Raw genomic sequence first — 25,244 nt, 5'->3', positions numbered from 1 at the left:
TTGAATAAGAATCGTGCGCGGGGAAGGGGGGCCGCCGCCATCCCATCGCCGCCCTCGACCGGGCTCATTTCTGCACGCCCAGCCCGGGGGGCAGCGGGTCCCGCGTCGCCCTCGCCCCCGGTCTCAGCCCCACCGGACGCCGCAGGACACCAGGTACCGGGGGCTCGCGGGGCTTGGGGACCCCGATACCGGCACACAGCCCTGCACCACCTCGTCCACCGCCTTGGCATGGCTTCGAGCGGGGACGATGGCGGGGCAGAGTGGTGGCTCCCCCCGCCGCCCCAAGCCCCCCCTGCCCCCGGCTGGCTCCCGTGCGGGGACAGGAAAGATGTGTTTGGGCAGCGCCGGAGCCAGGCTTTGATCCAGCGCCTGTGAGGCTGGGAGCGGGCGGTACCGGGAGAGAAGGAAGCACAAAAGGCAGCTCCAGCCTAAATTTAACAGCGGGACCCCGGCCAGTGGGCAGGAACGACCTTGCCCATCCAGCTCCGGTGTTCCTGCCTCCCCTCCCTGGCTGTCCCTGGCCCGGTGTTGCAGCCCCCCAGGGACACCAGTGACACTGGTGGGATGAATCCACCCTGAGCAGGGCAGGATGGGGCATGGCATCCTGCAGGGTCTGGGGGTGGGGGGCATGGCTGTGCACCCGGTTCTATGTGCCGCAGCCCCCCAGTGCTGTGCAGGGCACAGCCGTGGGGGTGGGCACTGGGTGCCACCCCGGGGACTTTGGGACCCAACTGCCCCACCTGATCCTGCTTCTGAGTGCTGTCCCTGGGGTGCACCGCCATGCCGGACCTGGGTGGGTGCACCCCGTGGTGCATGGCCATGCCAGAGCTGGGTGAGGCCAGGCCCTGGCCGCCCTGGTCCGTACCCCGTGCCCTGCCACAGCGCCATCTCCATGTTCCCCCAGGCAGAGACCGTGGCTGCCCATGGACCTCCTGGCACTCACTCTCCTCCTGGGTAAGTACTGGCCTCGGTGGGGCACCGCACATAGCTGGGCACTCTGTGTACCCATGGTGCTGGGGGCTACGGTGGCCCTGGGACCCCAGCCCAGGCGGAGGGTGCCGGGCAGCAGAGGTGGTGGCGATGGCGATGCTCCCTGGCCGGCAGCAGCCAGGGCCCGACCGCCACAAATCCCAGCGGAGAATGTGGGCTGTGCTGAGCCCCGGCAGGATTAGCGAGCGCCTGACCTGGCTCCTGGCTCCCCCCGGCACCACTCAGCGCCCCGGGAACTGCCCACCCCCCCAGGAGCACTGGCAGCCACCCCCCTGACTGGCCCCTCTGTCCCCACAGCCACCAGCCCCCCACTCCCCCCGCTGCCTCTCCCTGCCCCCCAATCACGAGGCCCCGGCGCTGCTGCCAGCACCTTTCCGGGTCACAGAGCTTCGTGCTGCATCAGTGGGTTGGGACACAGGGATGGGATGGGATAGCTGGGGGTGGGTGGATGCCAGGCAGGCGTCTGGGGTGCATGGGGGGGCAGGGGATGACCACGGACCCTGGCACAGCCCCAGCCCGTGCCCTTGTGCTCTCTGCAGCAGGGGTGCCAGCGGTGGGGGGCTGGCAGGAGCCCGACCCGAGCCATGGCTGCACCCGTGGCAGCTGCTACCCGGCCACCGGGAACCTGCTGGTGGGGCGAGCCCCCCTCCTCAGCGCCACCTCCACCTGTGGGCTGGACAGGCCCCAGGAGTACTGCATCGTCAGCCACCTTCAGGTGAGCCCACCCAGCTCCTGGCACGGCCCTGGCACAGCCGGGCACTGGTGCAGCCTCCAGCCACCTGTCCCTGATGGTGCCGCTCCCTGGCACAGGACTCAGAGAAATGCTTCACCTGTGACTCGCGGGACCCATCCCTGCCTGAGAGCCACCGCATCGAGAACGTCATCTACCTGAGCAGCCCCCACGGCCAGCGGACCTGGTGGCAGTCAGAGAACGGTGAGACCGGGGCAGCAGCAGGGTTGCCCCCCTGTGTGTGTGCCTTGGGGCTGCATGGCCATGGGACCCGGGGAGGGTTCTTCCCTGGCCTTGGCTGCCACCTCTCTGTTCCTCCCAGGCGTGGAACATGTCAGCATCCGCCTGGACCTGGAGGGCGAGTTCCACTTCACCCACCTCATCATGAAGTTTAAGGTTGGTCCTGGCACATGGGTGCCTGGGATGGTGTGGGATGGGATGGGACAGACCGGTGGGGGCTGTGGGGTCAGCCCCCCATCCCATCTGGGTGTCCTGCAGACCTTCCGCCCCGCAGCCATGCTGGTGGAGCGCTCGGCTGACTTCGGGCACAGCTGGAAGGTCTACCGCTACTTCGCCTACAACTGCTCCAAGCTCTTCCCTGGTGTCCCCACCCAGCCCTCAGGGCTGGTGGACGAGGTGCTTTGTGACCAGCGCTACTCCGAGATCGAGCCCTCCAGCCATGGGGAGGTGTGTGGGGCTGGGGCTGCACAGAGTGGGGCTGGGGGGTCCAGGGCGTCTGGGCTCACCCACCCCTTCCTCCCCACAGGTCATCTTCAAGGTGCTGGACCCCTCCATCCCTGTGGCGGATCCCTACAGCCCAGGCATCCAGGGTGCGTGGCTGGGGGTGCCAGGGCTGCAGTGCTGGTGGGTGGTGGGGCAGGTGCTGATGCTGCCACCCTCTCCCAGACCTGCTGCGTGTCACCAACCTGCGAGTGAACCTCACCAAGCTGCACACGCTGGGAGACAACCTGCTGGACACACGTCAGGAGGTGCTGCACAAGTACTACTACGCCGTGGATGAGCTGGTGCTGCGCGGGAGCTGCTTCTGCCATGGCCACGCTGCCCACTGCGCCCCGGCACCCGGTGCCCCAACGTCCTCCGTCCCCGGCATGGTGAGGCGCACGCAACCACTGGCATGGCACAGTGCCCGGTGGGACCCATCGGTCACACAGAGCTGGGTGCTCCCCCTCCAGATCCACGGGCGCTGCGTCTGCGAGCACCACACGCAGGGGCTGAACTGCGAGCGCTGTGAGGACTTCTACCATGACCTGCCCTGGCGCCCGGCTGAGGGCTCCAGCACCAACGCCTGCCGCCGTGAGTTCCCCACGCTGGCACCAGCAACGCGCTGTGCCCGGTGGCTTGGGGTCCCACATGTTGGGTTGGGGGAATGGGGGTCCTGCATATTGTGCTTGGGGATTTTGGGGTCCGGCACGTTGTGTGTGGGAGGTTCAGCATCCCAGGGGCTGTCACTTGGGTCTGGGGGTTGAGCGTCCCACATGCCATGCTTCGGGGTTGGGGGTGCTGCACGTGGGGCTGGGGTTGGGGGTGCTGCAGGCTGTGATTTGGGTGGGGGCTGGGGTTAGGGAGCACCATTCTGGGGAGTGGGATGAGGGTTCTGCAAGCTGGGGCTTGAGATTGAGGAGCTGCATCCCCAGGTTTGGGGTGAGGGTGCTGCCAGGCGGGGAGCTGGGGTGCCGCATGCCGTGCCACGGTGCCGTCCCTGCAGGCTGCAACTGCAATGAGCACTCGCAGCGGTGCCACTTCGACATGGCTGTCTTCCTGGCCACGGGGAACACCAGCGGGGCCGTGTGTGACGGCTGCCAGCACAACACCATGGGTCGCCACTGCCACCTCTGCAAACCCTTCTACTACCGGCACCCCCGCTCTGACATCCGCTCCCCCACTGCCTGTGCCCGTGAGTGCCATGGGACCCCAGCCCGGGGGCTTGTCCTGGCCCCATGGCTCCCCATGCCACCAATCCAGCCCCATGGCTCCCAGTGGCCAGCAGCCCCAGCTCCCCACGGTCTCTCTCTCTTGACAGCGTGTGACTGCGACCCAGCGGGCTCCCTGGATGGAGGCGCCTGTGATGGGCACACGGATGTGGCACTTGGCATGATTGCAGGGCAGTGCCGCTGCAAGGAGAACGTGGCTGGTCCCCGCTGTGACCGCTGCCGGCATGGTGCCTATGGCCTCAGCCATGGCGACCCACTGGGCTGCCAGCGTGAGCCAGGACCCATGGATGGGAACGGGAGGATGGAGGGATGGAGGGATGGTGGATGGGTGGGGATGGAGGGATGGAGATAGAGGGATACGGCATGGAGGGATGAGGATGGAAGGATGTGGGATGGAGGAATGAGGATGGAAGGATGTGGGACGGAGGGATTGGGATGGAGGGATGAGGATGGAAGGATTTGGGATGGAGGGATGAGGGTGGAGGGATGAGGATGGAGGGATGAGGGTGGAGGGATGGGTATGGAGGGGTGAGGGATGGAATGACACAGGATGGGGAGGGAGGGCCATGAAACCTGTGGGCTGTAGTGCCATGTGGCAGCCCCTCATGTTGGGGTGCGTGTGTGTGTGTGTGGGGCAGCCTGCAGGTGTGACCCGCGGGGCACGGTGGCGGGCAGCTCCCCCTGCGACCCCATCAGCGGGGACTGCTACTGCAAACGCTTCGTGGCCGGGCGCTCCTGCAGCGAGTGCGTGGTGAGTGCCTAAGCCTGCCCCACAGCCTGCCTCGCTCCATGCTCTGACTCTCCCCAGCCCCACGGCAACCCCTGGGGCTGGGCTGGCCCCACAGCTGCCCCACATCCCCCCCTCCCTCTCACTGCAGCCCGAGTTCTGGGGCCTGAGCTACGACGTGGGGGGCTGCCGACCCTGCACCTGTGACTTTGGGGGAGCCTACAACAACCGGTGGGGCCAAGCACAAGCGCCCGATGGGGCACAGGGACCAGGGGCCATTAGTGGGGACAGGGCTGGGGGTCAAGCATGGGGAGAGGGAGGGATGGGGACATTGGTGGAGGGAGGGGGACAGGGCTGGGGAGACTGAGCAGGCTCAAATGAAGAGAGGGAGAGAGGGAGAGGGTGGGCAAGGTGAGGGAGGGATTCTCCATCACCAGAGATGGAAGGATGGAGACAGGGATGGAGGGAGGGATGTGGCAGGGAGGGAAGGATGGATGGGTGAAGACAGAGCTAGGCAGATGGACAGACAGAGGGATGGGCTGGTCACCCACAGGTGCTCCATGGAGGACGGGGCTTGTCCCTGCCGTCCCCACCTCATGGGGCGACAGTGTGACCAGGTGCAGCCTGGCTTCTTCTGTGCTCCCCTTGACCACTACACCTACGAGGCTGAGCAGGCCACCGGCCATGGTCATGGCCACCCCCAGCTCCCGGTGAGTCTCCTGAGGGGGATCCCTGTGCCCCTAGCCCAGGCTTGTGCATGGCTGTCACCATGCACCATGCTCCATGCATGGCTGTCACCGTGCTCCATGCATGGCTGTCACCCTGTCCTGCATGCGGCTGTCACTGTGCCCTGTGCACGGCTGTCCCTGTGCATGGCCACCCATCCCCACAGGGCGCCATCCGGGCAGAGGTGCCCCAGGACTGCCTGGAGTACGACACTGGGGAGCTGGGGGGGCGGAAGGGGCGCCAACGGCACCAGCGCAGCCCCCCCCGTGCCCTCCAGCCCCGTGCCCCCTCACGCCGCAGCCGCCAGCAGCCCCCCAAGGTGAGCCTCGGGGGGGGTGGGATGGGGCATGGGGCAAGGCACTGCGGGCGCTGTGGGGCAGGGGCAGCCACGGAGGCAGAGCTGAATCCGGGGCTAAGCCGTGTCGGTGTCCTGCCCAGCCGGACGTGGAGGAGGTGGTGCGGGACAGCGCTGGGCGCATGGTGACGTGGACGGGCTCGGGGTTCGCCCGGGTGCGGGATGGGGCCGGCCTGACCTTCCACGTGGACAACGTGCCCTATCCCATGGACTATGAGCTGCTGCTGCGCTACGAGCCTGAGGTGAGTGCGGCCATGGCCGTGGCCATGGCCCTGCTGTGTACACCACGGCATGGCCCTGACACTTGCTCGCCTGTCACCGCAGTCAACCGAGGACTGGGAGGCCGTGGTCAGCGTCAGCTCCCGGGTGCTGCCCACCAGCCCTCGCTGCGGGAACCTGCTGCCCTCCGAGCAGATGTACCGCGAGAGCCTGCCCCACAGCCAGAGGTGGGATGGGACGTGGATGGGATGTGGATGGTGTGGAATGGGGATGGAATGAGGATAGGATGAGGAGAGGAGTGGGGATGGGGTAAGGATGGGGACAGGGATCAGGACAGGACAGGGACAAGGGCAGCCCTGCCACACTCCCAAAACTGAGGGATGGGATGGAAACAGGGACAGTCCTGCCACACAGGCAAGGGATGGGGACAGGGACAAGGAAGGTGGCTGGGTGCTGCTGCTGTCCCCTGGCTGCCCCTCTGGCTCTGTTGTGCCTGTGCTGTGACACCTGCCTCTGCAAAGGTACGTGCTGCTGTCCCGGCCCTTCTGCTTCGAGCCCAGCACACCCTACGAGGTGACCATGAGGCTTCAGCGGGCTGGTGTCACCCAGCGCCATCCTGGTGCCTTCATCCTCATTGACTCGGTGAGGAGGGTCTCACTGCATCCTACATGTGTGGCTCAATAGGGGTGGGGTGATGGGCGGGGATGGGGGACCATGGGCTGGGGTGGGCAGCGACCCTCCCTCTGGGGCTGCACGTGGGGTGAGGACGGGAATGGGAATGGGGATGGGAATGGGATGGGGATGGAGATGGGAATGGGGATGAGATAGGGATGGGAAAGTGGCTCGGGATTCGGATGGGGATGCAGATGGAGATGTTGATGGGGACAGGAATGGGTATGGGAAAGGGGATAGGGATAGGGATAGGGTATGGGATAGGGATGAGAATAGGGATGGGAAAGGGAAGGGGGATGGAGACATTGATGGGGTGGGGATGGGAACGGGGATGGGGTCACGGATGAGGATGGAGATATCAGTGCGGCTGGGGATGTTTATGGAGTTGGGGCTGGGCTTGGGGATGTCAGAGGGTGGGGATAAGTATGCCTGTGGGGATGGCAATTTGGATGGGAACATCAATGGGGCTGGGGATGCTGATGGGGTTGGGGATGTCAATGGAGCTGTGACTGTTGCTGCTACCAGGGCAGTCGAGCCTTCAGCAGGGTTGGGGCTGCCCTGGGGCAGATGGATCCGGCCCGGGAGCAGGGTCCAGGTCCCACAGTGGCCCCATCTCCTCTCCCCCTCCCATTGCCTGTTGCAGCTGGTGCTCCTGCCGCGGGTGTCGGAGCTGCCTGGTTTCCATGGGGCGGACGCCATGGCGGCAGCACACCGGGAGGAGCTGGAGCGGTACCAGTGCCTGGAGGCGTTTCGCATGGCCCCCCCAGCCCCCCTGGCCCAGGCCTGTGCCCGCCTGGTCTGCAGCATCTCAGCCCTGCTACACGGCGGGGCACTGCGTGAGTGGGGGGCACCCTTCTGGGGTCAGGGGATGTGCCTGGGGCAGTGGGTGAGGGTGGAGGCATGGGTGAGGATGGGACCGTGCCCATGGCAGGGTGGGCAGGGGCACCTGGGGCAGTGGGTCATGATGGGGCCATGCCCATGGCAGGGTGGGGAGGGGTATTCAGTGCAGTGGGTCAGGATGGGGCTGTGTCATGGGAGGGATGGGCAGGGGAGCGGTGGCAGGGTGCAGGCAGGGTACGGGCAGGACAGACCCCAGCCCCATGCTGGCCCTTTGCCCGCAGCCTGCCAGTGCGACCCACAGGGCTCCCGCAGCAGCGAGTGCCAGGTGCAAGGAGGACAGTGCGAGTGCAAGCCCCACGTCCTCGGCCGGCGCTGTGACCGCTGTGCCCCAGGCAGCTACGGCTTCGGGCCCCTGGGCTGCAGCCGTGAGTAGCAGGATCTGCGCCTGCCGGGCATCCCAGTACCTCCTGTCTGTCTGTCCATCCGGCCATCAGAGTGCCATTCGCTGCCCATCTGCCTGTTCACTTGTCTGTCTATCTGTCTCTGCATGTGTCCATCTCAGCCCTGCTGTCCTGCAGCCTGTAGGTTGGATCCCAGTTCCCCCTCTGTCCTTCTGTCTTTCCATTCATCCAACCACCCAAGCCTCGTGCTTCTGCCTGGAGTGGGCGCTGCCCTGCCTTGCACTCACTCATCTGTCCGTCCACCCATCCGTCTGCCCACCTGTGTGTCCACTGTGCCTTAGCCCGTGGGTTGGGTATGCCCTGGGTGCTGGTCCCCCATCTGTCTGTCTGTCCATCCATCCCTGTGTCCCTACTCCCGTGTGCCTGATCCATGTGCCATTCCACAGCCTGTGCCTGCTCCCCGGCGGGCTCGGTGTCACAGCTGTGCGATGTGGTGAGTGGGCAGTGCCGATGCCAGCATGGTGCTGTAGGCCGGCAGTGTGACCAGTGCCAGCCCGGCCACTGGGGCTTCCCCACCTGCCGGCCCTGCCAGTGCAACGGGCACGCCGAGGAGTGCGACCCTCGGACAGGCAGCTGCCTGCGCTGCCGTGACCACACCGCTGGCCGGCACTGCGAGAGGTGAGCCTGGTTAGAGGGGAGGGAATGGGACAGCATGGCATGGCATGGCGTGGGATGGATGAGATGGGATATGATGGGATGGATGAGATGGGATGGGGTGGATACGATGGGATGGTGGGCTGGGATATGATGGTATGGGATATGATGAGAATGGTGGGGTGGGATAGGATAGGATAGGATAGGATAGGATAGGATAGGATGAGACAGAATGGAATGGTGGGATGGGATATGGTGGGGTGAGATTGGATGGGATAGTGGGATGAGATGAGATGAGGTGGCATGGCATGGCATGGCATGGCATAGATGAGATGCGATGGTGGGATGGGATATGATGGGTAGGATGGGATGGATCAGTGCCCTCACCCCTTGTCCTTGCAGATGCCAGGATGGTTACTACGGGGACCCAGTGCTGGGCTCGGGGCAGCAGTGCCGACCCTGCCCCTGCCCTGGCTATCCTGGCACACGGCTCTACCACGGGAGCGCCTGCCACGCCGACGAGGAGACCCACCACATCGTCTGCCTCTGCGCGCCCGGATACGCCGGTGAGGGGCAGAGCAGGTGCCGTGCAGTGGGGAGCCCCAGCACCGGGGCTGCAAGGACCCCTGGCACCCGTGGCTTTCCCCCTTCCCGCAGGACCCCGCTGTGACCGATGCTCCCCCGGATACTTTGGGATGCCGGAGATGGAGGGGGGCGTGTGCCGGCCCTGCCAGTGCAACAACAACATCGATGCCAGTGACCCGGGGGCTTGCGACCCCCACACGGGACACTGCCTGCGCTGCCTGTACCACACCGACGGGCCCCACTGTGCCCACTGCCAGCCCGGCTACTATGGCAATGCCCTGCAGCGCAGCTGCCGGCGTGAGCGGGGTGGGGGGCTGTGCCAGGGTTGGGGACACCCGAGGGTTCAGGGATGTGCAGGGGTCTTTGGGTTGATGCAAGGGCTTGGGGTGGGGGTGAGGCTGGGGCTGCGGTGGGGTATGAGGGGATTGGGGTTGTGTGAGGGGGGGTGGGTTAGGCAGGATTTGAGGGTGTTGGGGGGTTTGGGGCTGGGTGGCGTCAAGGCCAGGTGGGGTTTTGGGGCTGTTGGGGGTTTTGGGGCTGTGCCTGGGGTTGGGGCTGGGCAGGGGACAGAGGTTGGTGTCAGGGGTGTTGGGATCAGAGCAGTTGAGATTGTGCATGGGTTTGGGGCCAGGCAGGGGATTTGAAGTGCTGGGACCAGGTGCCAGGAGGGCATTGCCTGGGCAGGAGGTACAGGCTGAGCCCCATGCGGTCGCCCACCCTCCCACAGGCTGCAGCTGCGACCCGCGGGGAACCCTGGCCTCCCACTGTACCGCCGGCGCCTGCTCCTGCGACCGCAGCACGGGCGCCTGTGCCTGCCAGCCCAACGTGGTGGGCAAGAGCTGCGACCGCTGTGCACCCCACTTCTGGAGCCTGGGGAGGGCAGGGGGCTGCCAGCCCTGTGGCTGCCACCCCACACGTGCCCTGCACCCCGCCTGTGACGCAGTGAGCACCCCCAGCACCCTGGCACAGCTCCACTGCCCTCCTGGTGCCTGGTGAGCTGCCCAGCTGAGCATGCCGTTCTCATTACAGGTGACAGGGCAGTGCCAGTGCCAGCCCGGCTTCGGGGGCCGTGTCTGCTCCCAGTGCCAGGAGTATCACTGGGGAGACCCTGAGCGGGAGTGCCGAGGTGGGGGCATGGTGCAGGGACAGGGGGTGGAGAGGCTCTGGGGATGTGAGGTGTCTGCAGACATGGGGGCCCCAGGGAATGAAGGGTCTTGGGGAAAAAGGGTGTGATTGAGGGACCCTGGGTGCACGGTGCGACTCTAGGTACTTGGGGAGTCCTGAGGACGTGATGGGACAATGGGGACATAAAGGACATGGGGACACAGTGGGACTCTAAACATGGGGGCCCTGGGGAAACACTGGAGACACAGGGGACTCTGGGGTCTCAGGAGATCCTGGGGACATGGCGAGATCACGGGGACGTGGTGAGACCTTTTGGGCATGGGAGGCCCTGGACCCATAGTGGGATGCTGGGGACATGATGGGGTCCTGGGGACATGGAGACAGTGGGATGCTGGGGACATGGAAGACTCTGGGGTCGTGGGGGGTGTCTGGGGACATGGGGGGACTCAGGGGACCTTGGGAACATGGTGGGATTGTGTGGACACAGGAGACCCTGGGTACATGGTGGGACCCTGGAGATGCAGGGGGGTGCAGTGGGACACTGGGGACATGGTGGCACTCTGGGGACATGGTGGTCCCTGGGGAGGCCAGGACATGCCACCACCTGTCTCTGCAGCCTGCGATTGCGAGCCGCTGGGCGCTGAGAGCCCACAGTGCGAGCAGGCCAGTGGGCAGTGCCAATGCCGGCCTGGCTTCGGGGGGCTGCGCTGTGACCGCTGCCAGCGGGGCTACCAGGAGGCCTTCCCCCGCTGCTCGCCCTGCCACCCCTGCTTCGGGCGCTGGGACCTGGCCCTGGGCAGCCTGCGGGATGGGCTGCGGCGCCTGGGGGAGCAGGCACAGGCGCTGCAAGAAGGGGGGTCCATGCCCATGCTCAGCCCTCGCCGCCTGCGGGCACTGGAGGAGGCCCTGAAGCGTGTGGAGCAGCTGCTGAGTGAGAGGGACAGCCCCAGTGGCCCCCTCCTCAATGGGCTGCTTGAGCAGCTGGATGGCACCAGGCAAGTGCACATGGTGGGCTGGGGTTGGGGGAAAACCCCTTTTGTCACCCAAAAAGGCTTGAGACCCCTTTTTCCCCACCAAAGGATGGAGCTGGACGACTTCTGGAAGCAGGTCCAAGAGCTGGAGCAACATCTGGATCAGCTGGTGCAGACAGATGTGCGGCACCGCGACCAGCTGGCTGGGCTGAGCCGTGAGCTGGGGGGTCTCAACCGAACCGCCTCCCACCTCCAAACCCTCCTCAGCACCGTGGCAGCGGCCGGATTCAGCGGTAAGAGCATCCAGCAAGGACTGGGGGCTTCGGTGGCAACCGTCCCGGGTGCACCCTGACACCGGCACCCGCAGAGTCTTACCGCAGCATCCTGGCATCGGCGGAGAACTCGCGGCAGGCAGAGGCAGTGGCCAACGGCACGGCCGGTGAGCTGAGCGAGGCGCGGGCGACGCGGCGGGCGGCCGAGCGGGTGCTGCGGCAGCGGGGTGACGCTTTCCGCCGTGGCACCGCCGCGGCGCGGAAATCCTTGCGGGAGGCGCAGAAACGTGTGATGGGACTCAGTGTCACCAGGATTAATGAGAAGGTGAGAGTGGCACCGGTGTGGGGTAAATAGGCACACGGGGGGAGATCCCTGTGCCAAGCGGCACACAGGCAAAGCCCATGGGCCTCCCTGGCGTGGGGGTCTCCCCCCCAAGCAGTGTTGAGCTGCCATCCCCACCACTGGCATCACTGCAGATTTGTGGGGCTCCTGGGGACCAGAGCTGCGAGGAAGCACCTTGTGGAGGAGCCTTGTGCCGAGACAGCATGGGGACACGGCGTTGTGGTGGCACAGGGTGCATGGGGGCACTGCCCGTCTCAGCTCGAGCCCTGAGCAGCGCCCGTAACACCTCACAGCAGCTGGAGGTGGCATTGGGTCAGCTGGGTGTTGTGGCACAGAAGGTAGGAGTGGTGGCTCTGTGGCACTCTTTGGGGGTCTCCTTGTGGCCCTTTCCATGACCTGCTTGTGCCCTTTCTATGCTACTTTGCATGTCCCCTTGCATACTCTGCTTGTGCCCTTTCCATGTCACTTTGATGTCCCCTTCCATGTCCCACTTATGCCTTTTCCATGCCCCCTTGATGTCCCCTTGTACATCCTACTTGTGCCCTTTTCATGCCACTTGGATGTCCCCTTCCGTGTCCTATTTGTGCCCTTTCCATGCCCCTTGGCATGTCCCCCTCCTGTATGTCCCTCATGCCCCTTTGCAGATCCCCATTGTGCCACTTGTGTGCCTCCTTGGGCCACTGCTGCACCCCCTTGCATACCGCCTTTATGTCCATACCCTTTTGTACCCTGTTGCATACCCTCTCATGCCCCCTTGCATGCCCTCCATGCCACTTTGCATACCCCATTGCACTCCCTTGCATGCCCCCATCTTTTCCCCATACATGTCCCCTAGTGCCCCCTCCCTGGGGCCGCCCCATGCCCTTCACTCAGCCCGGTACCCCCCCCAGACGCAGGAGGTGCAGGAGCTGGCACGGGGAGCACGCAGCCGGGCGGAGGAGGCGCTGGGGCGCTCGCAGGCCGCCCGCAGCCGTGCGGAGAAGGTGACAGCCCAGCTGCGGGACTTCATCCGACGCATCAAGGCCTTCCTGGCAGGTAGGGATGGCACAGGGTGGGCACGGGCACGGTGCGGATCAGCGCGCCCACCCCGAGCCCACCCCGCTGCCGTGTCCCCACAGAGGAGGGAGCCGACCCCGGCAGCATCGAGCTGGTGGCCCGGCAGGTGCTGAACATCTCCCTGCCCAGCAGCCCCAGCCGGATCCAGGAGCTGCTGCGGGAGATGCGGGAGAGCATCGGCCAGCTGGAGGGAGTGGATGCAGTGCTGAACAGCACGGCGCAGGGGCTGGCCACAGCACGGGGGCTGCTGGCGCGGGGACAGGACGCCCGGTGAGTGGCGGGGGACGTGCCGGGGAGGGCAGGGGGTGGGGGTCTGTCCCACAGTGCTGCCAGGGGCTGGAACTGCCTGTGCTGCTGCAGGGAGCGAGCGGAGGGTGTGAGGGATGAGCTGGCGGGGACGCAGCGGGCGCTGGATGCAGTGCGGGTGCAGGTGACGGCGGCAGGGAGCGCCCTGCGGAGCGCCAAGGATGCCATTCGGGCGGCCGAGAGCAGAGCCAAGGAGGTGAGGGACACCAGGGCTGTGGGAGCAGGGCCAATGCTGCCAGCATGGGTGGGGAGCGGGGTGGTGCTTGGGGCATGCTGGAGGCAAAGGGCTTGGTGCTGTGGGGGCACCGGGAGCAATGGGTTTGGTGCCATGGGTGCACTGGGAGCAATGGGATCAGTGCCATGGGGCACTTGGAGCAATAGGGTTAGTGCCATGGGTGCACTGGGAGTAATCGGGTTAGTGCCATAGGGGCACTGGCAGTAACGGGGTTGGTGCCGTGGAGAGCCAGGCTGATGCCATGGGCACACCAAGGGTGGTGGGGTTGTGCCAGGGGGATGTGGGTGATGTGGGGCGGTGCTGTGGGTTTGCGAAAGTGGTGGGGCTGGCACGGTGGGTGCGGCGGTCGCTGTGCCTGCCGGCAACTGGTGCCCGTGCCTGCCCAGGCGGAGCGCAGGCTGCAGGCGCTGGAGGGGAAGGAGTCTCGAGCACAACAGCGGCTACAGGAGCTGGCACGGCACGTCACCACCCTGCAGGAGCGGGGCCAGGATGCCCGCAGTTTGGCCCAGCAAGCCAGGGATGGGGCACAGCGTGCCACTGCCGCCTCAGGGACACTCAGCCAGGTGACCTCTAGCCCTGCCTGGCTGCTGCGCAGCACCAAGGGGGTACGGGGTGCCAGGGGGGCTCAGCCTCGCCATGCCCTTGTGCCACCAGGACCTGGCGCAGGTGACGCAGCGCTACGTGATGCTGAAGAGCCGGGTGAGCGGGCTGGCTGGGGTCTCCGGTGGGGCCCTGCAGCGTGTGACGCGTCTGACAGCGGAGGTCCGGGACCTCCTGGACAAGGCCAGCAGCAGCAAGAGAAAGCTGGAAGGTGAGGGGCGAGAGTATGGTGTGGGGCATTCCCCACCATCCCAACCCCGCTCGGTGCCCACTTCCCTGTGCGTATCTCCCCTTGTCCCCTGGGCACGTCAGCTTGGTGCCCCAGGGGTGACACGGGCTGGGGACATGGCGGGGGGCTGCACCCTGACCATTCCCCCACCCTGCAGAGCTGGAGCAGCACTTCGGGGCCAACGAGCGGGTGATGGCGGCGAAGGTGACACAACTGCAGGCGTTGGAGCAGCGGGTCCGGAGGCTGCTGGTCGATATCCGAGACAAGGCCAACGCTTACGCCACCTGCTAGTGACCAGCGAAGGGGCCGGAGGCTGGTGGCCAGGGGCTGGTCCTGCCCTGCAGCCCCCCAGCTCACCGCAGCCCGGGGGTCCCGTTGCCTCCGCGGGCGCCTGTAGCGCGGCCGTACTTGCAAATAAAGCTCTGAACAGTGGCTGCCTGTGTCCGGTGCCTGCCTCCCTCCTGCCTCCTGCCTGCCGCGCTCGCTTCCCCGCTCCGGCCGGGATCCGCCCCGCGCTTTCCGCGCAGCCCCGAGCGCTGCGCCCGCCGCCCAGCTCGGAGCGGAGGGGGGGGGGGGGGGGCGGGAGGAACCGGGACGGGGACGGGAACCGGCGGGGCGGGACGAGAACGGGACGGGACTGCCGGGCACCTGCCGAGCGCCCCCTTTGCGCCCACTTTGCGCTCTCTTTGCGCGCCCCGGTTGCGCCCCGCGATGCGGAGCCCCGGCGCCCTCCTGCTGCTGCCGCTGCTGGCCGGTGAGTCCTCTCCCCCCGCCAAAGTGGGGACCAGGGTCCGGCCCGGTCCCGCCGCTCTGTTTCCGGGCGGCCGCGGAAGGGGCCCCGGGCGGCGGCGGGGGGAGCCCCGGTTCCCCCCCAACTCAGCGCCCTCAGCCGCCCGCTGCTCCGCAGGGCTGGGGGGGGCTCCGGCCCCCGACACCCCCCAGGGCTGCGCCCGCGGCAGCTGCTACCCGGCCACCGGGGACCTGCTGGTGGGGCGAGCCCCCCGCCTGAGTGCCACCTCCACCTGCGGGCTGCGCCGGCCCCAGCCCTACTGCATCGTCAGCCACCTCCAGGTGAGCGGGAAGGGGAACAGATGGGGACTTGGGGGAGGGGATGGGGATGGGGGAGATGGGACGGGGATGTGGACACACACCGCCGAGCCCCCCGCTTGCAGGAGGAGAAGAAGTGCTTCATCTGCGACTCACGGCGGCCCTACGATGCCCGCACCAATGCCAACAGCCACCGCATCGAGAACGTGGTCACCACCTTCGCCCCCCGTCCCAAGAAAGCCTGGTGGCAGTCAGAGAACGGTGAGTGACGGGTGGGGGCAGCAGGGCGTCCCGGGGGGCTCTCCTTCCCTTCCTCCCACGCCGAGGAAGCGTGACTCAGCCGGCGGCTGCAGCCGCACCCCTGGACCATGGCTGAGTGCGGGGGACGAGCACTGGGGACTCGCGGGTGGGTGCTCCCCACAGTCGCATGTGCTGCCCCCAGGCGTGGAGCATGTCAGCATCCAGCTGGACCTGGAGGCCGAGTTCCACTTCACCCACCTCATCATGACCTTCAAGGTGGGTCCTGGCCCGTGGATTCCTGGGGTAGGTTGGGACGGGAAGGGATGGTACAGGATGGGATGGGGCCTGTGGGGGCTGCATGGCCGGCCCCTGTCCCAGCTGGCTGTCCCGTAGACCTTCCGCCCTGCGGCCATGCTGGTGGAACGCTCGGCTGACTTTGGGCGCAGCTGGAAGGTCTACCGCTACTTCGCCTATGACTGCGCCACTGCCTTCCCTCACGTCCCCCGCGGGCCCCCGCGCCACATCGACGACGTCGTCTGCGAGTCCCGCTACTCCGACATCGAGCCCTCCACTGAGGGGGAGGTGAGGCCCTGGCAGTGCCCCAGGAGGGTTGAGGTACCCCCTGCTCTCCCCTCACTGCCCTGCCTTACCCCCCCAGGTGATCTACCGGGTGCTGGACCCCTCCATCCCCATCCGGGACCCCTACAGCCCCGCCATCCAGAGTGAGTTGCCTGCCCCAGGCTCCCTTCTGGCTGCTCTATTTTGGGCATAGCTATTTTGGCCGCTCTCTCCCTGCTCTGAGCCCCATGGCGGGGTCAGAGCTGGATCCAGCCTGTGGGGGCTCGAGTCCCTCCTGCAACCCCCCCACCGTGGGAGCAGCTAAAGGTCGGGCTGCATCGGGGGGAGCAGAGGGGGACGGTTGTGCCAGAGCCCTGCCGGAGCCAAGCCTCGGTGCCGAGTGATGGCCGTTGTGTGGGATGAGGTCGGTGACGGGCAGAGGAGTCAGGCCGAGCGCAGGACACAGTGGGTTAATCACGCAGGGCTAAATTTAGGCTGGGAGCAGGAGGGGAGGAATCTGCAGGGCAGGGCTGCTGGGAAGCTGGAGTCCCCAGGGGAGCAGTCCTGTCCTGCTGGGGCCCCCAGGCTGCGTCCACTGTGCACAGCCATCCTTGGGGCACAGCCCTGGTGGTGGGTGCCCACTGCCCAGAGAGGTGCCCTCGCCCAGGGCACTTGTGCTGCACTGGTGGGGTCCCAGCCCACATCTGCTGGGGGTTCCTGCACAGCCTGACCGTGCACAACAACGTGCACGGGAGCTGAACCACCGCAGCGACGCACAGCCCAGCCTGGCCACGTGCAGCCACGTGCCTGTGAGCCAAACCACGCACAGCCCTGTGCCAATAAGCCGTGCCACAGAAAGCCACACGCAGCCCAGCCCGATGGTGTGCAGCCCTGCAGGGACACCCCATGCCATGCGCAGCCCGGCCCAGCCACGCACGGCAGAGCCGAGCCGCGCATGGACAAGCCCCAGCCGCCCCCCTGCCAACGTGGGTCTCTCCCTGCCCCAGACCTGCTGCGTGTCACCAACCTGCGGGTGAACCTCACGAAGCTGCACACGCTGGGGGACAACCTGCTGGACTCGCGGCAGGAGATCCGGGAGAAGTATTACTACGCTCTCTACGAGCTGGTGATGCGCGGGAACTGCTTCTGCTACGGGCACGCCTCCGAGTGCGCCCCGCTCAGCGGGGCCCCGGCCACTGCCGACGGCATGGTAAGGCCATCTGGCCCCACGTGCCCTGCTGGAGCCAGGTGGCTGCACTGCCCGGTCCCGCAGCCCCTCACTGTGGTGTCCCGGCAGGTGCATGGGCGCTGCGTCTGCAAGCACCACACGCAGGGGCTGAACTGCGAGCGCTGTGAGGACTTCTACCACGACCTGCCCTGGCGCCCGGCTGAGGGCTCCAGCACCAACGCCTGCCGCCGTGAGTGCCCCACACCGGCACCGGCTCCTGGCATGGAGATCCTGGTGCTGGGGCTGGTGGGCTGCATTATGCCAGGGGGTTTGGGGTGCTGCATGCTGGGGTGCGGTTGGGTGGGACTGCCATCCTGCAGACTGGCTTTGGGGGATCTTGGGTGCTGCAGGCTGCGGTTTGGGGAGGTTTGGGGCTGGGGGGTGCTGCATACTGGAGTGAGGGGGGTTAGGGCTGGGGAGGTTTGGCACTGGAGGTGCTGCAAGGCTGGGAGTTGGGGAGGTTTGGGGCTGGGGGGTGCTGCATACTGGAGTGAGGGGGGTTAGGGCTGGGGAGGTTTGGCACTGGAGGTGCTGCCAGGCTGGGAGTTGGGGTGCCGCATGCCGTGCTGCCAATCCCATCCCTGCAGGCTGCGACTGCAACGAGCACTCCCGGCAATGCCACTTCGACATGGCCGTCTTCCTGGCCACGGGGAACACCAGCGGGGCCGTGTGTGACGGCTGCCAGCACAACACCATGGGTCGCCGCTGCCACCTCTGCAAGCCCTTCTACTACAAGGACCCCAGCAAGGACCTGTGGGACCCTGCAGTGTGCCGAGGTCGGTGCTGGGGGGCGCATGGCATGCGGCTGGGCCAGGAGTGGGGGTCGGGATGCTGACCCTGCCTGCCTGTGCCCCCAGCCTGCGACTGTGACCCCGAGGGCTCTCTGGATGGGGGGCTGTGTGATGGCGCCGACGACCCAGCCCGAGGGCTGATTGCGGGGCAGTGCCGCTGCAAGGAGCACGTGGCTGGTCCCCGCTGCGACCGCTGCAAACCCGGCTTCTTCGGCCTCAGCGCCGCCAACCCACAAGGCTGCCAGCGTAGGTACCGGGGCAGCACCCGCCGGGGTCGGGCGTGTGGCTCGGCCCCTCTGGATGGTGCTGGCTTTCCGTGCAGGGTGCCAGTGTGACCCCCGTGGCACGGTGGCTGAGGGCAGCCGGTGTGACCCCATCAGTGGCGAGTGCTTCTGCAAGCGGCTGGTGACCGGGCGCAACTGCGACCAGTGCCTGGTGAGTGGGGCTGTGCCGGGGGCCATGCACGGTGCCTGGGGGCCATGTATGGTGCTTGGGATCATGGCACCGCAGCCAGATGTTCCCTGACACCCTTGTGCTCTGCAGCCCGAGTACTGGGGGCTGAGCCACGACCTCCCGGGCTGCAGGCCCTGCGACTGCGACGTGGGAGGTGCCCGCAACCACCTGTGAGTCTTCGCGGGGATGCAGGGGGCAAGGGGCTTTCCCTGCTGGCATCGGGGCTAACAATGCCACTGGGGTACCAGGTGTGCTGTGGAGACAGGGCAGTGCCAGTGCCGCAGCCATGTGGTGGGACGGCAGTGCAGCCAGGTGGAACCCGGTTTCTACCGCATCAACCTGGACCATTACACCTACGAGGCTGAGGATGCTCGGCTGCATCAGGTAAAGAACAAAGGTGTCCCTGGGGGGGACATTAGAGAGAGCAGGGCAGCAGGTGGCTCTTTGCAGGGTTCCCAGACGGGCAGAGTGGTGCCTGCTGGCCAAAGCAGTTTTTAGGGTCTCATCTCGCAACCTCCCTTTGAACCAGGGCTCTGTGGTGGAGCGTGAACCCCCCACGGACCACCCAGCTTCGTGGACAGGAACGGGCTTTGCCCGCATGCTGGAGGGTGGCTGGGTGGAGTTTCACGTGAACAACGTGCCTTTCTCCACTGAGTATGATGTGATCATCCGCTATGAGCCCCAGGTGAGTGGGGTTGTATCATTAAATTGGCGGGTGGTGGTAGGGCGTGCTGGCCGGTGAGGCTTTTTAGCACCACCTCCTTCTCCACCGGCAGCACCCGGAGCCCTGGCAGGAGGTGAGGGTGAGAGTGCTACGCCCCAGCCCTGTCTCTGCCAGCAGCCCTTGCGGAAACACCATCCCAGCTGATGACCAGCTCTCCACCAGCCTCCCCTCGGGTGCCAGGTGAGTGCCTCACCAGGACTGCGCTGTGCCGGGGCTTGCGAGAGAAACTCAGCTGCCCATGCTCTGCTTTACCTCTGCCCAGGTACGTGGTGCTGCCCCAGCCCATCTGCCTGGAGCGGGGCGTCTCCTACACCCTCCGCCTGGAGCTGGGCTGTGCCACCGCTCGGCAGGATCCCACCGCCAGCGTGCTCATCGATTCGGTGAGGGGCAACCTGGCAGGGGAACAAGGGGCACCAACCCTTCACGGGGGCAGGATGTGGCTGTACGGGACATGGGTAGACACTGACATCCCACTGACTTGCCCCCCACCCTGTCCAGCTGGTGCTTGTGCCCCGTTACTCCTCGCTGGAGATGTTCATCGCGGGTGACCCTGGCTCCATGGAGCGACGGGAGACCTTTGAGCGGTACCGCTGTGCCCAGCCCTTCCACACCGCGGGGCCCTCGCCCGTGGCTGAGCCCTGCTCCAGCCTCCTGCACAGCCTCTCGGCCATCCTGCATGATGGAGCACTGCGTGAGTACAGCCCCGTGCCCCGTCCCACATCCCACAGTGGCCACCGCCGCTCACCCTGCTCTCTGCCTGCAGCCTGCCTCTGCGACCCCCAGGGCTCGCTCAGCGCCGAGTGCCAGCCCCAGGGCGGCCAGTGCCGGTGCAAACCCAATGTCATGGGACGGCGCTGCCACCGCTGCTTCCCGGGAACTTTCGGCTTTGGGCCTGGAGGGTGCCGAGGTGAGTGCTATGGTGCTGTGCCACCCTGGTCTGGAGAGGAGCCCAGGCACACAAGGGCTGGGGGGGCCAGGGCGGAATGATCTCTGTGTGCTGGGGGGAGATGCCATAGGTGCCATAGGTGCCATGCCTTTCAGCGTGCCAGTGCAGCAGGGAGGGCTCAGTGAGCACCGTCTGCGACAGCACCACAGGACAGTGCTCCTGCCGCGAGGGTGCCCACGGCACGCGCTGTGACCGCTGCCAGCCCGGCCACTGGGGCTTCCCCACCTGCCGGCCCTGCCAGTGCAACGGGCACGCTGAGGACTGCGACCCCCAGACGGGCAGCTGCCTGCGCTGCCGGGACCACACGGACGGTGAGAGATGCCAGAGGTAAGTGGGCACACACCTGGACTGGGGCAGGGTGCTGACAGCAGCCCTGGCCCCTACTGACCGCCTGCCCGCAGGTGTGTGGCCGGGCACTTTGGGAACCCGTCGCTGGGCTCTGGGCAGCACTGCCGGCCATGCCCCTGCCCTGAAGGGCCCGGCAGCCTCCGCCATTTCGCCGCCTCCTGCTACCAGGACAGCCAGTCCCGGCAGGTTGTCTGCCACTGCAGCCCTGGCTACACAGGTGGGTGCCCACCATAGCACGCTGCGTGCCCTCGGGGATCTCCCATCCCTGAGCACTGCCCAACGCTCTGTGCTGACAGGTCCCCGCTGCGATGAGTGTGCCCCCGGGTACTATGGGGACCCACTGCAGCCTGGTGGGCGCTGCCTGCCCTGCCAGTGCCACGATAACATCGACATGACGGACCCAGAGGCATGCGACCGGCGCACGGGACACTGCCTGCGCTGCCTCTACAACACGGCGGGGCCCCAGTGTGCCGAGTGCCAGCCCGGCTACTACGGGGATGCCACACGGCACAGCTGCAGGCGTGAGTACCCACAGCCATGCTGAGAGACTTGCCTCAAGTCCCCAGGGGACCACGGGTGCCCATGATTGCCCTTGATCATGCGCAGCGCTGCGGGATCCCTGCAGCCCAGCCCTGGCACTGTGGCCCATTGTTGTCACCGTACCCAGCTAATCCCATCTACATCCTCATGTCATGCCCATTCCTGTCCCATTAACATCCACCATGCCACCCTGACTCTGTCTCCATCCTGTCCTCATCCCATCTCTATCCTAATCGTGTCCCTGTCCCAGTCCCAGTCTCATCTCCATCCCATCCCCATCAGTGGTCCTCATGCTGTTCCCATCCCATCTCTGTCCAGTCACCACCTAATCCCTGCCCAATCTCTGTCTCCATCCTGCTTCCACCTTCACCCATCGCCTTCCCCATCCCATCCCTGTTGTCATCCTGTCCCCATCCCCCTCAATCCCCCCGTCCCTGTCCCCACTCAGTGCCTGTCTGGTTCCAGGTTGCTCCTGCAACACACTGGGCACCGACCCCAGCACCTGCGGGCCCCAGCAGTGCCAGTGTGACAGGCGCAGCGGGCAGTGCCACTGCCTGCCCCATGTGGAGGGTCAGAACTGCGACCGCTGCAGCCCCAACTTCTGGAACCTGGGTAGTGGGCAGGGCTGCCAGCCCTGTGCCTGCCACCCCCAGCATTCCCTGACACCGGCTTGCAACCAGGTGAGACAAGGACAGGGCAAGGGAGGGTGGGATGGGACTGTGGGGGTGTGCTGCAAGAGTGCCAGCCTCGGCTGTGCCATGTCTTTCAGTTCACAGGGCAATGCTCATGCCGGCCAGGCTTCGGGGGCCGGACCTGTGCCGACTGCCAGGAGCACCACTGGGGTGACCCACGGCAGCAGTGTCGAGGTGAGAGCCGGTGCCGGTGGGGGGTCCATAGTGAGCCCCACGGCACCCTGACCCCACTCTCCTTGCAGCCTGTGACTGCGACCCCCGCGGTGTTGCCAGCACCCAGTGCGACCGCGGCAGCGGCCACTGTGACTGCCGGCCTGGCATCTCTGGAGTCCGCTGCGACCAGTGCGCCCGTGGCTTCTCCGGCACTTTCCCCACCTGCCAGCCCTGCCACCCCTGCTTTGGGGACTGGGACCGGGTGGTGCAGGACCTGGCTGCCCGCACCCGGGCGCTGGCGCAGCGGGCCAGCCTCCTGCAGCACACCGGGGCCGCCGGCATCTTCGAGGGCACCTTCCGGCGGCTTGAGGAGAGCCTGGCCACCGTGCGTAACGTGGTGGCCACCCGCAATGCCACCGCTGCCACTGCCGCCCACCTGACACACACCACGGAGGGGCTGCGGTGAGCACCCAGCGTGGGGCACGGCTCCCAGGGTGGCCCCGGGGGCAGGTTGTCACCCCCTTGCCTTGCAGGCAGCAGATCGGTGAGGCAACGGAGAGGCTGACACGGCTGGAAGGGGAGCTGACAGCTGCCCAGGACGCCAACTTCAACGCTAGCCACGTGCTGAGCGCGGTGGACCGGGGTGCCCGTGCTCTCAACCACAGCCTGCAGGACCTGGAGCAGCGGCTGCACACCCTCAAGACCTCCAATTTCCTTGGTGAGCCATGTCACCAAGCCGGGTCAGGGTGGCAGGGCTGTGGCCAGGGGGGTCTGACAGTGCCCCTGCTGTCCCCAGGTGCCTACGACAGCATTCGCCAGTCCCATGGGGAGTCACGGGAGGCTGAGCGCCGGGCGGACACCTCCACCCGTGCTGTGCCCAGCCCTGTCAGCACCTCAGCAGCTACCCGGCATCGCACCGAGCAGCTCCTGGCCAGCCGGCGGGATGACTTCAACCGCCAAAACGCGGCCAGCCGTCGGGCGCTGATGGACCTGGCAACAAGAGCGCAGGCACTGAGCCTGCACCCGCTCAATGAGAAGGTGGGACGCAGGGAGGGAACCGGGGGGATGAAGCCCGGAACCACCCTGAGCCCATGCTGCCTTGCAGGTCTGCGGTGCAGCAGGTGACGTGCCCTGTGCCGAGAGCCCCTGCGGGGGAGCTGGGTGTCGGGACGAGGATGGGGGGCGGCGCTGCGGGGGGCTGAGCTGCAGCGGGGCCGTGTCCACAGCCGACAGCGCGCTGGACCGGGCACGCCATGCCCAGGAGGAGCTGCAGCGGGCAACCAGCGACGTGGCCCAGCTCTCCCACAAGGTGCGTGGCACACGGGTGCTGGGTGAGGGTGGGTGGCACGGCTGTGCCCCCCAGCCCTTGGGGCTGGCGCTGAGTGTCTCTGCCCCTGCTCAGGTGGCAGAAGCCAAGGGGAAGGCAGATGAGGCCCGGCTGCGGGCACAGGCAGCCCTGGACAAGGCAAACCAGACCAGGGCCCGGGTGGAGAGCTCCAACAAGGAGCTGCGAGAGCTCATCAGCCATGTCAAGGCCTTCCTGAGCCGTGAGTGACAGCGAGCCGGGGGGGCTGGCTGCCCCTGCCCAGCACTGCGTGGCTCTGTGCCTGCACCGCACTGCACTGGCCCCACACCGCACTGCACTGCACTGCACGGCACGGCCCCCACACTGCATGTGGGCTGTCCCCAGCACTGCACAGCCCTGGCACCACACAGCCCCTGCCCCTGCCCCACGCTGCATTGCATGGTCCCTACCCTGCCCCAAACATCCCATGCCTCCCCAACCGTCCTCTGCCCCCCTACCCTTCCCCGTGCTCCCTCCCCATGGCTCCCCCTGCTCTCCACAGCCCCTCGGTCTGCATGTCCCCTCCTCCCCTGGGTGCCGCAGGCAACACACTGACAGCTCCTGCCCGCAGAGGAGGGGGCTGACCCTGAGAGCATCGAGGTGGTCGCCAGCCGTGTGCTGGAGCTGTCGCTCCCCGCCGCACCGGCCCAGATCCACCGCCTGGCCGAGGAGATCAAGGCACGGGTGCGCAGCCTGGCCAGTGTGGACGCCATCCTGGAGCAGACAGCAGGTGATGTGCGCCAGGCAGGGCAGCTGCTGCAGGACGCCCAGCGGGCCAGGTGAGGCTGGGGACATGGGGACATGGCTCACCACGGACCCCCCTGCCCAGGCTGGCGTTGAGGCTGTGCTGCCCTGGCTGCAGGTCACGAGCAGAGGGTGTGCGGGGCACAGCCGAGGCAGTGCAGCAGGCGTTAGAGGAGGCACGGCGAGCCCAGGGCATGGCTGAGCAGGCGCTGCACCATGCTGCCAGTGACATCCAGCACAGCGAGACAGCCCTCGGCACGGTAAGGGCCCAGTCGCCATGACCTCAGCCCCACGGGGACAGGCAGTGTCCCGTCCCTACCATGCAGGCACCCTGACCATGCCTGTCCCCCATGCCACCGGTCCCCAGATGCAGGACCAGACAGCGAGCGCAGAGCAGTGGCTGGCAGGTGCCATGGGGCGGATTGGGGTCCTGGATGGACAGACAGATGCCCTGAAGGTGAAACGTGCCAACAACAGCCTGGCAGCCACACGTGCCCAGGAAGCGGCCAGTGCTGCACGGGACCGAGCTGGCGAGGCCAAGCAGGTGAGTGAGCAGGGTGTGCGGGAGGCAGGCAGGGCTCCTGCAGGGGTCCTGCTCACCTGCCCTGCTGTCACAGGTGCTAGAGGGGCCGCTGCGGGACCGTTACCAGACGGCACAGGAGCTGGTGCAGCACCGGGCGCAGGGCGTGCAGCAGGCGGGCAGCCGGGCACAGCAGTTGCGGGATGAGGCTGCTGGGCTGTTGCGGGACGCCCAGGGCAAGCTGCAGCGGCTGCGAGGTGAGGCCAGGGCAGTGGGTCAGGGGGTGGAGGCGGCAGGGGGCCATGCTGACCCGTGTCCCCCCCATCCCCACAGCACTGGAGGAGGCATATGAACGGAATGAGCGGGTGCTGGATGCCAAGGCGGCCCAGCTGGGCGGGCTGGAGGCCAGGATGAGGGAGGTGCTCGCCACCATCAACCAGCAGGTCCAGATCTACAACACCTGTCAGTGATCCCCCGGAGGGGCCCAGACCCTCCCTACCCCTGCCCCGTCCTCCGCCTGGCCCCCGAGTGGTGGGCAGGGTGGGGGCTGCAGGGGCAATCCTTGTGTGAATAAAGTTACAGAGCAAGACTGCTTCGCCTCTGCCCTGTGCCGTGGACCCCCGTCTACACCCCAGTGGCCCCATGGTGGCCTCCCCGATCCCCCAGCTACTCGCTGCCAGCCCCTGGCTGTGGAGGTGGCTGTGGGGGCCCAGGGCTGGCTGTGGGGTTATGGAAGGGGAGCAGGGCTGGCTGTGGGCCTGGGGACCCAGCAGCGAGGCCCGGGGACGCGGCGGGCCCGGGACACACACCCGCTTGCAGGCCGGGGCCTGGCGGCGCCGCCCGGCCCGTTGCCATGGGAACGCCCCGGCAGCCGCGGGCCGGGCCGCGCCCTTGGGGGCGGGTCGCCCCTCAGGCGCCGTGATGACG

General features: G+C 66.9%; 2 protein-coding genes across 3 annotated transcripts; both read left to right on the top strand.

Moving 5' to 3' along the window:
* Positions 1-923: 923 nt before the first annotated feature.
* On the top strand, positions 924-14,420 carry LOC141467886 (laminin subunit beta-2-like). Its single transcript, XM_074152591.1, is given in 35 exon segments — positions 924-954; positions 1,530-1,705; positions 1,801-1,924; positions 2,043-2,116; positions 2,219-2,407; positions 2,487-2,550; positions 2,627-2,832; positions 2,914-3,034; positions 3,447-3,635; positions 3,762-3,941; positions 4,311-4,423; positions 4,551-4,630; positions 4,953-5,121; positions 5,123-5,198; positions 5,245-5,444; positions 5,564-5,722; positions 5,805-5,926; positions 6,221-6,341; positions 7,015-7,207; positions 7,493-7,636; positions 8,059-8,290; positions 8,669-8,832; positions 8,924-9,148; positions 9,579-9,793; positions 9,881-9,977; positions 10,593-10,971; positions 11,056-11,240; positions 11,315-11,544; positions 11,697-11,900; positions 12,453-12,597; positions 12,681-12,888; positions 12,979-13,120; positions 13,546-13,722; positions 13,814-13,970; positions 14,146-14,420. Coding segments are annotated over 35 exon segments (5,625 nt in total). The 3' UTR covers positions 14,280-14,420.
* A 273-nt stretch (positions 14,421-14,693) lies between these two features.
* On the top strand, positions 14,694-24,908 carry LAMB2 (laminin subunit beta 2). 2 transcript variants are annotated; one of them, XM_074151840.1, is made up of 33 exons: positions 14,694-14,742; positions 14,896-15,059; positions 15,161-15,296; positions 15,478-15,551; positions 15,669-15,857; positions 15,934-15,997; positions 16,841-17,043; positions 17,131-17,251; positions 17,649-17,837; positions 17,919-18,098; positions 18,175-18,287; positions 18,396-18,475; positions 18,554-18,689; positions 18,835-18,990; positions 19,082-19,209; positions 19,292-19,409; positions 19,528-19,720; positions 19,793-19,936; positions 20,071-20,302; positions 20,377-20,540; positions 20,620-20,844; positions 21,329-21,543; positions 21,633-21,729; positions 21,798-22,170; positions 22,242-22,426; positions 22,505-22,746; positions 22,814-23,017; positions 23,111-23,255; positions 23,625-23,832; positions 23,916-24,057; positions 24,165-24,341; positions 24,415-24,574; positions 24,651-24,908. In XM_074151840.1, the coding sequence occupies exons 1-33, from the start codon at positions 14,700-14,702 to the stop codon at positions 24,785-24,787; spliced, it is 5,337 nt and encodes a 1,778-aa protein (XP_074007941.1). In that variant the 5' UTR covers positions 14,694-14,699; the 3' UTR covers positions 24,788-24,908. The 2 variants fall into 2 exon arrangements, with proteins under 2 accessions (XP_074007941.1, XP_074007940.1); XM_074151839.1 differs by having other exon boundaries at positions 14,700-14,742; positions 14,878-15,059.
* Positions 24,909-25,244: the final 336 nt, after the last annotated feature.

This window comes from Numenius arquata, chromosome 8, assembly GCF_964106895.1.
Source record: "Numenius arquata chromosome 8, bNumArq3.hap1.1, whole genome shotgun sequence".
NCBI lineage: Eukaryota > Metazoa > Chordata > Aves > Charadriiformes > Scolopacidae > Numenius > Numenius arquata.
This window is presented reverse-complemented; position numbering and strand designations above follow the sequence as displayed.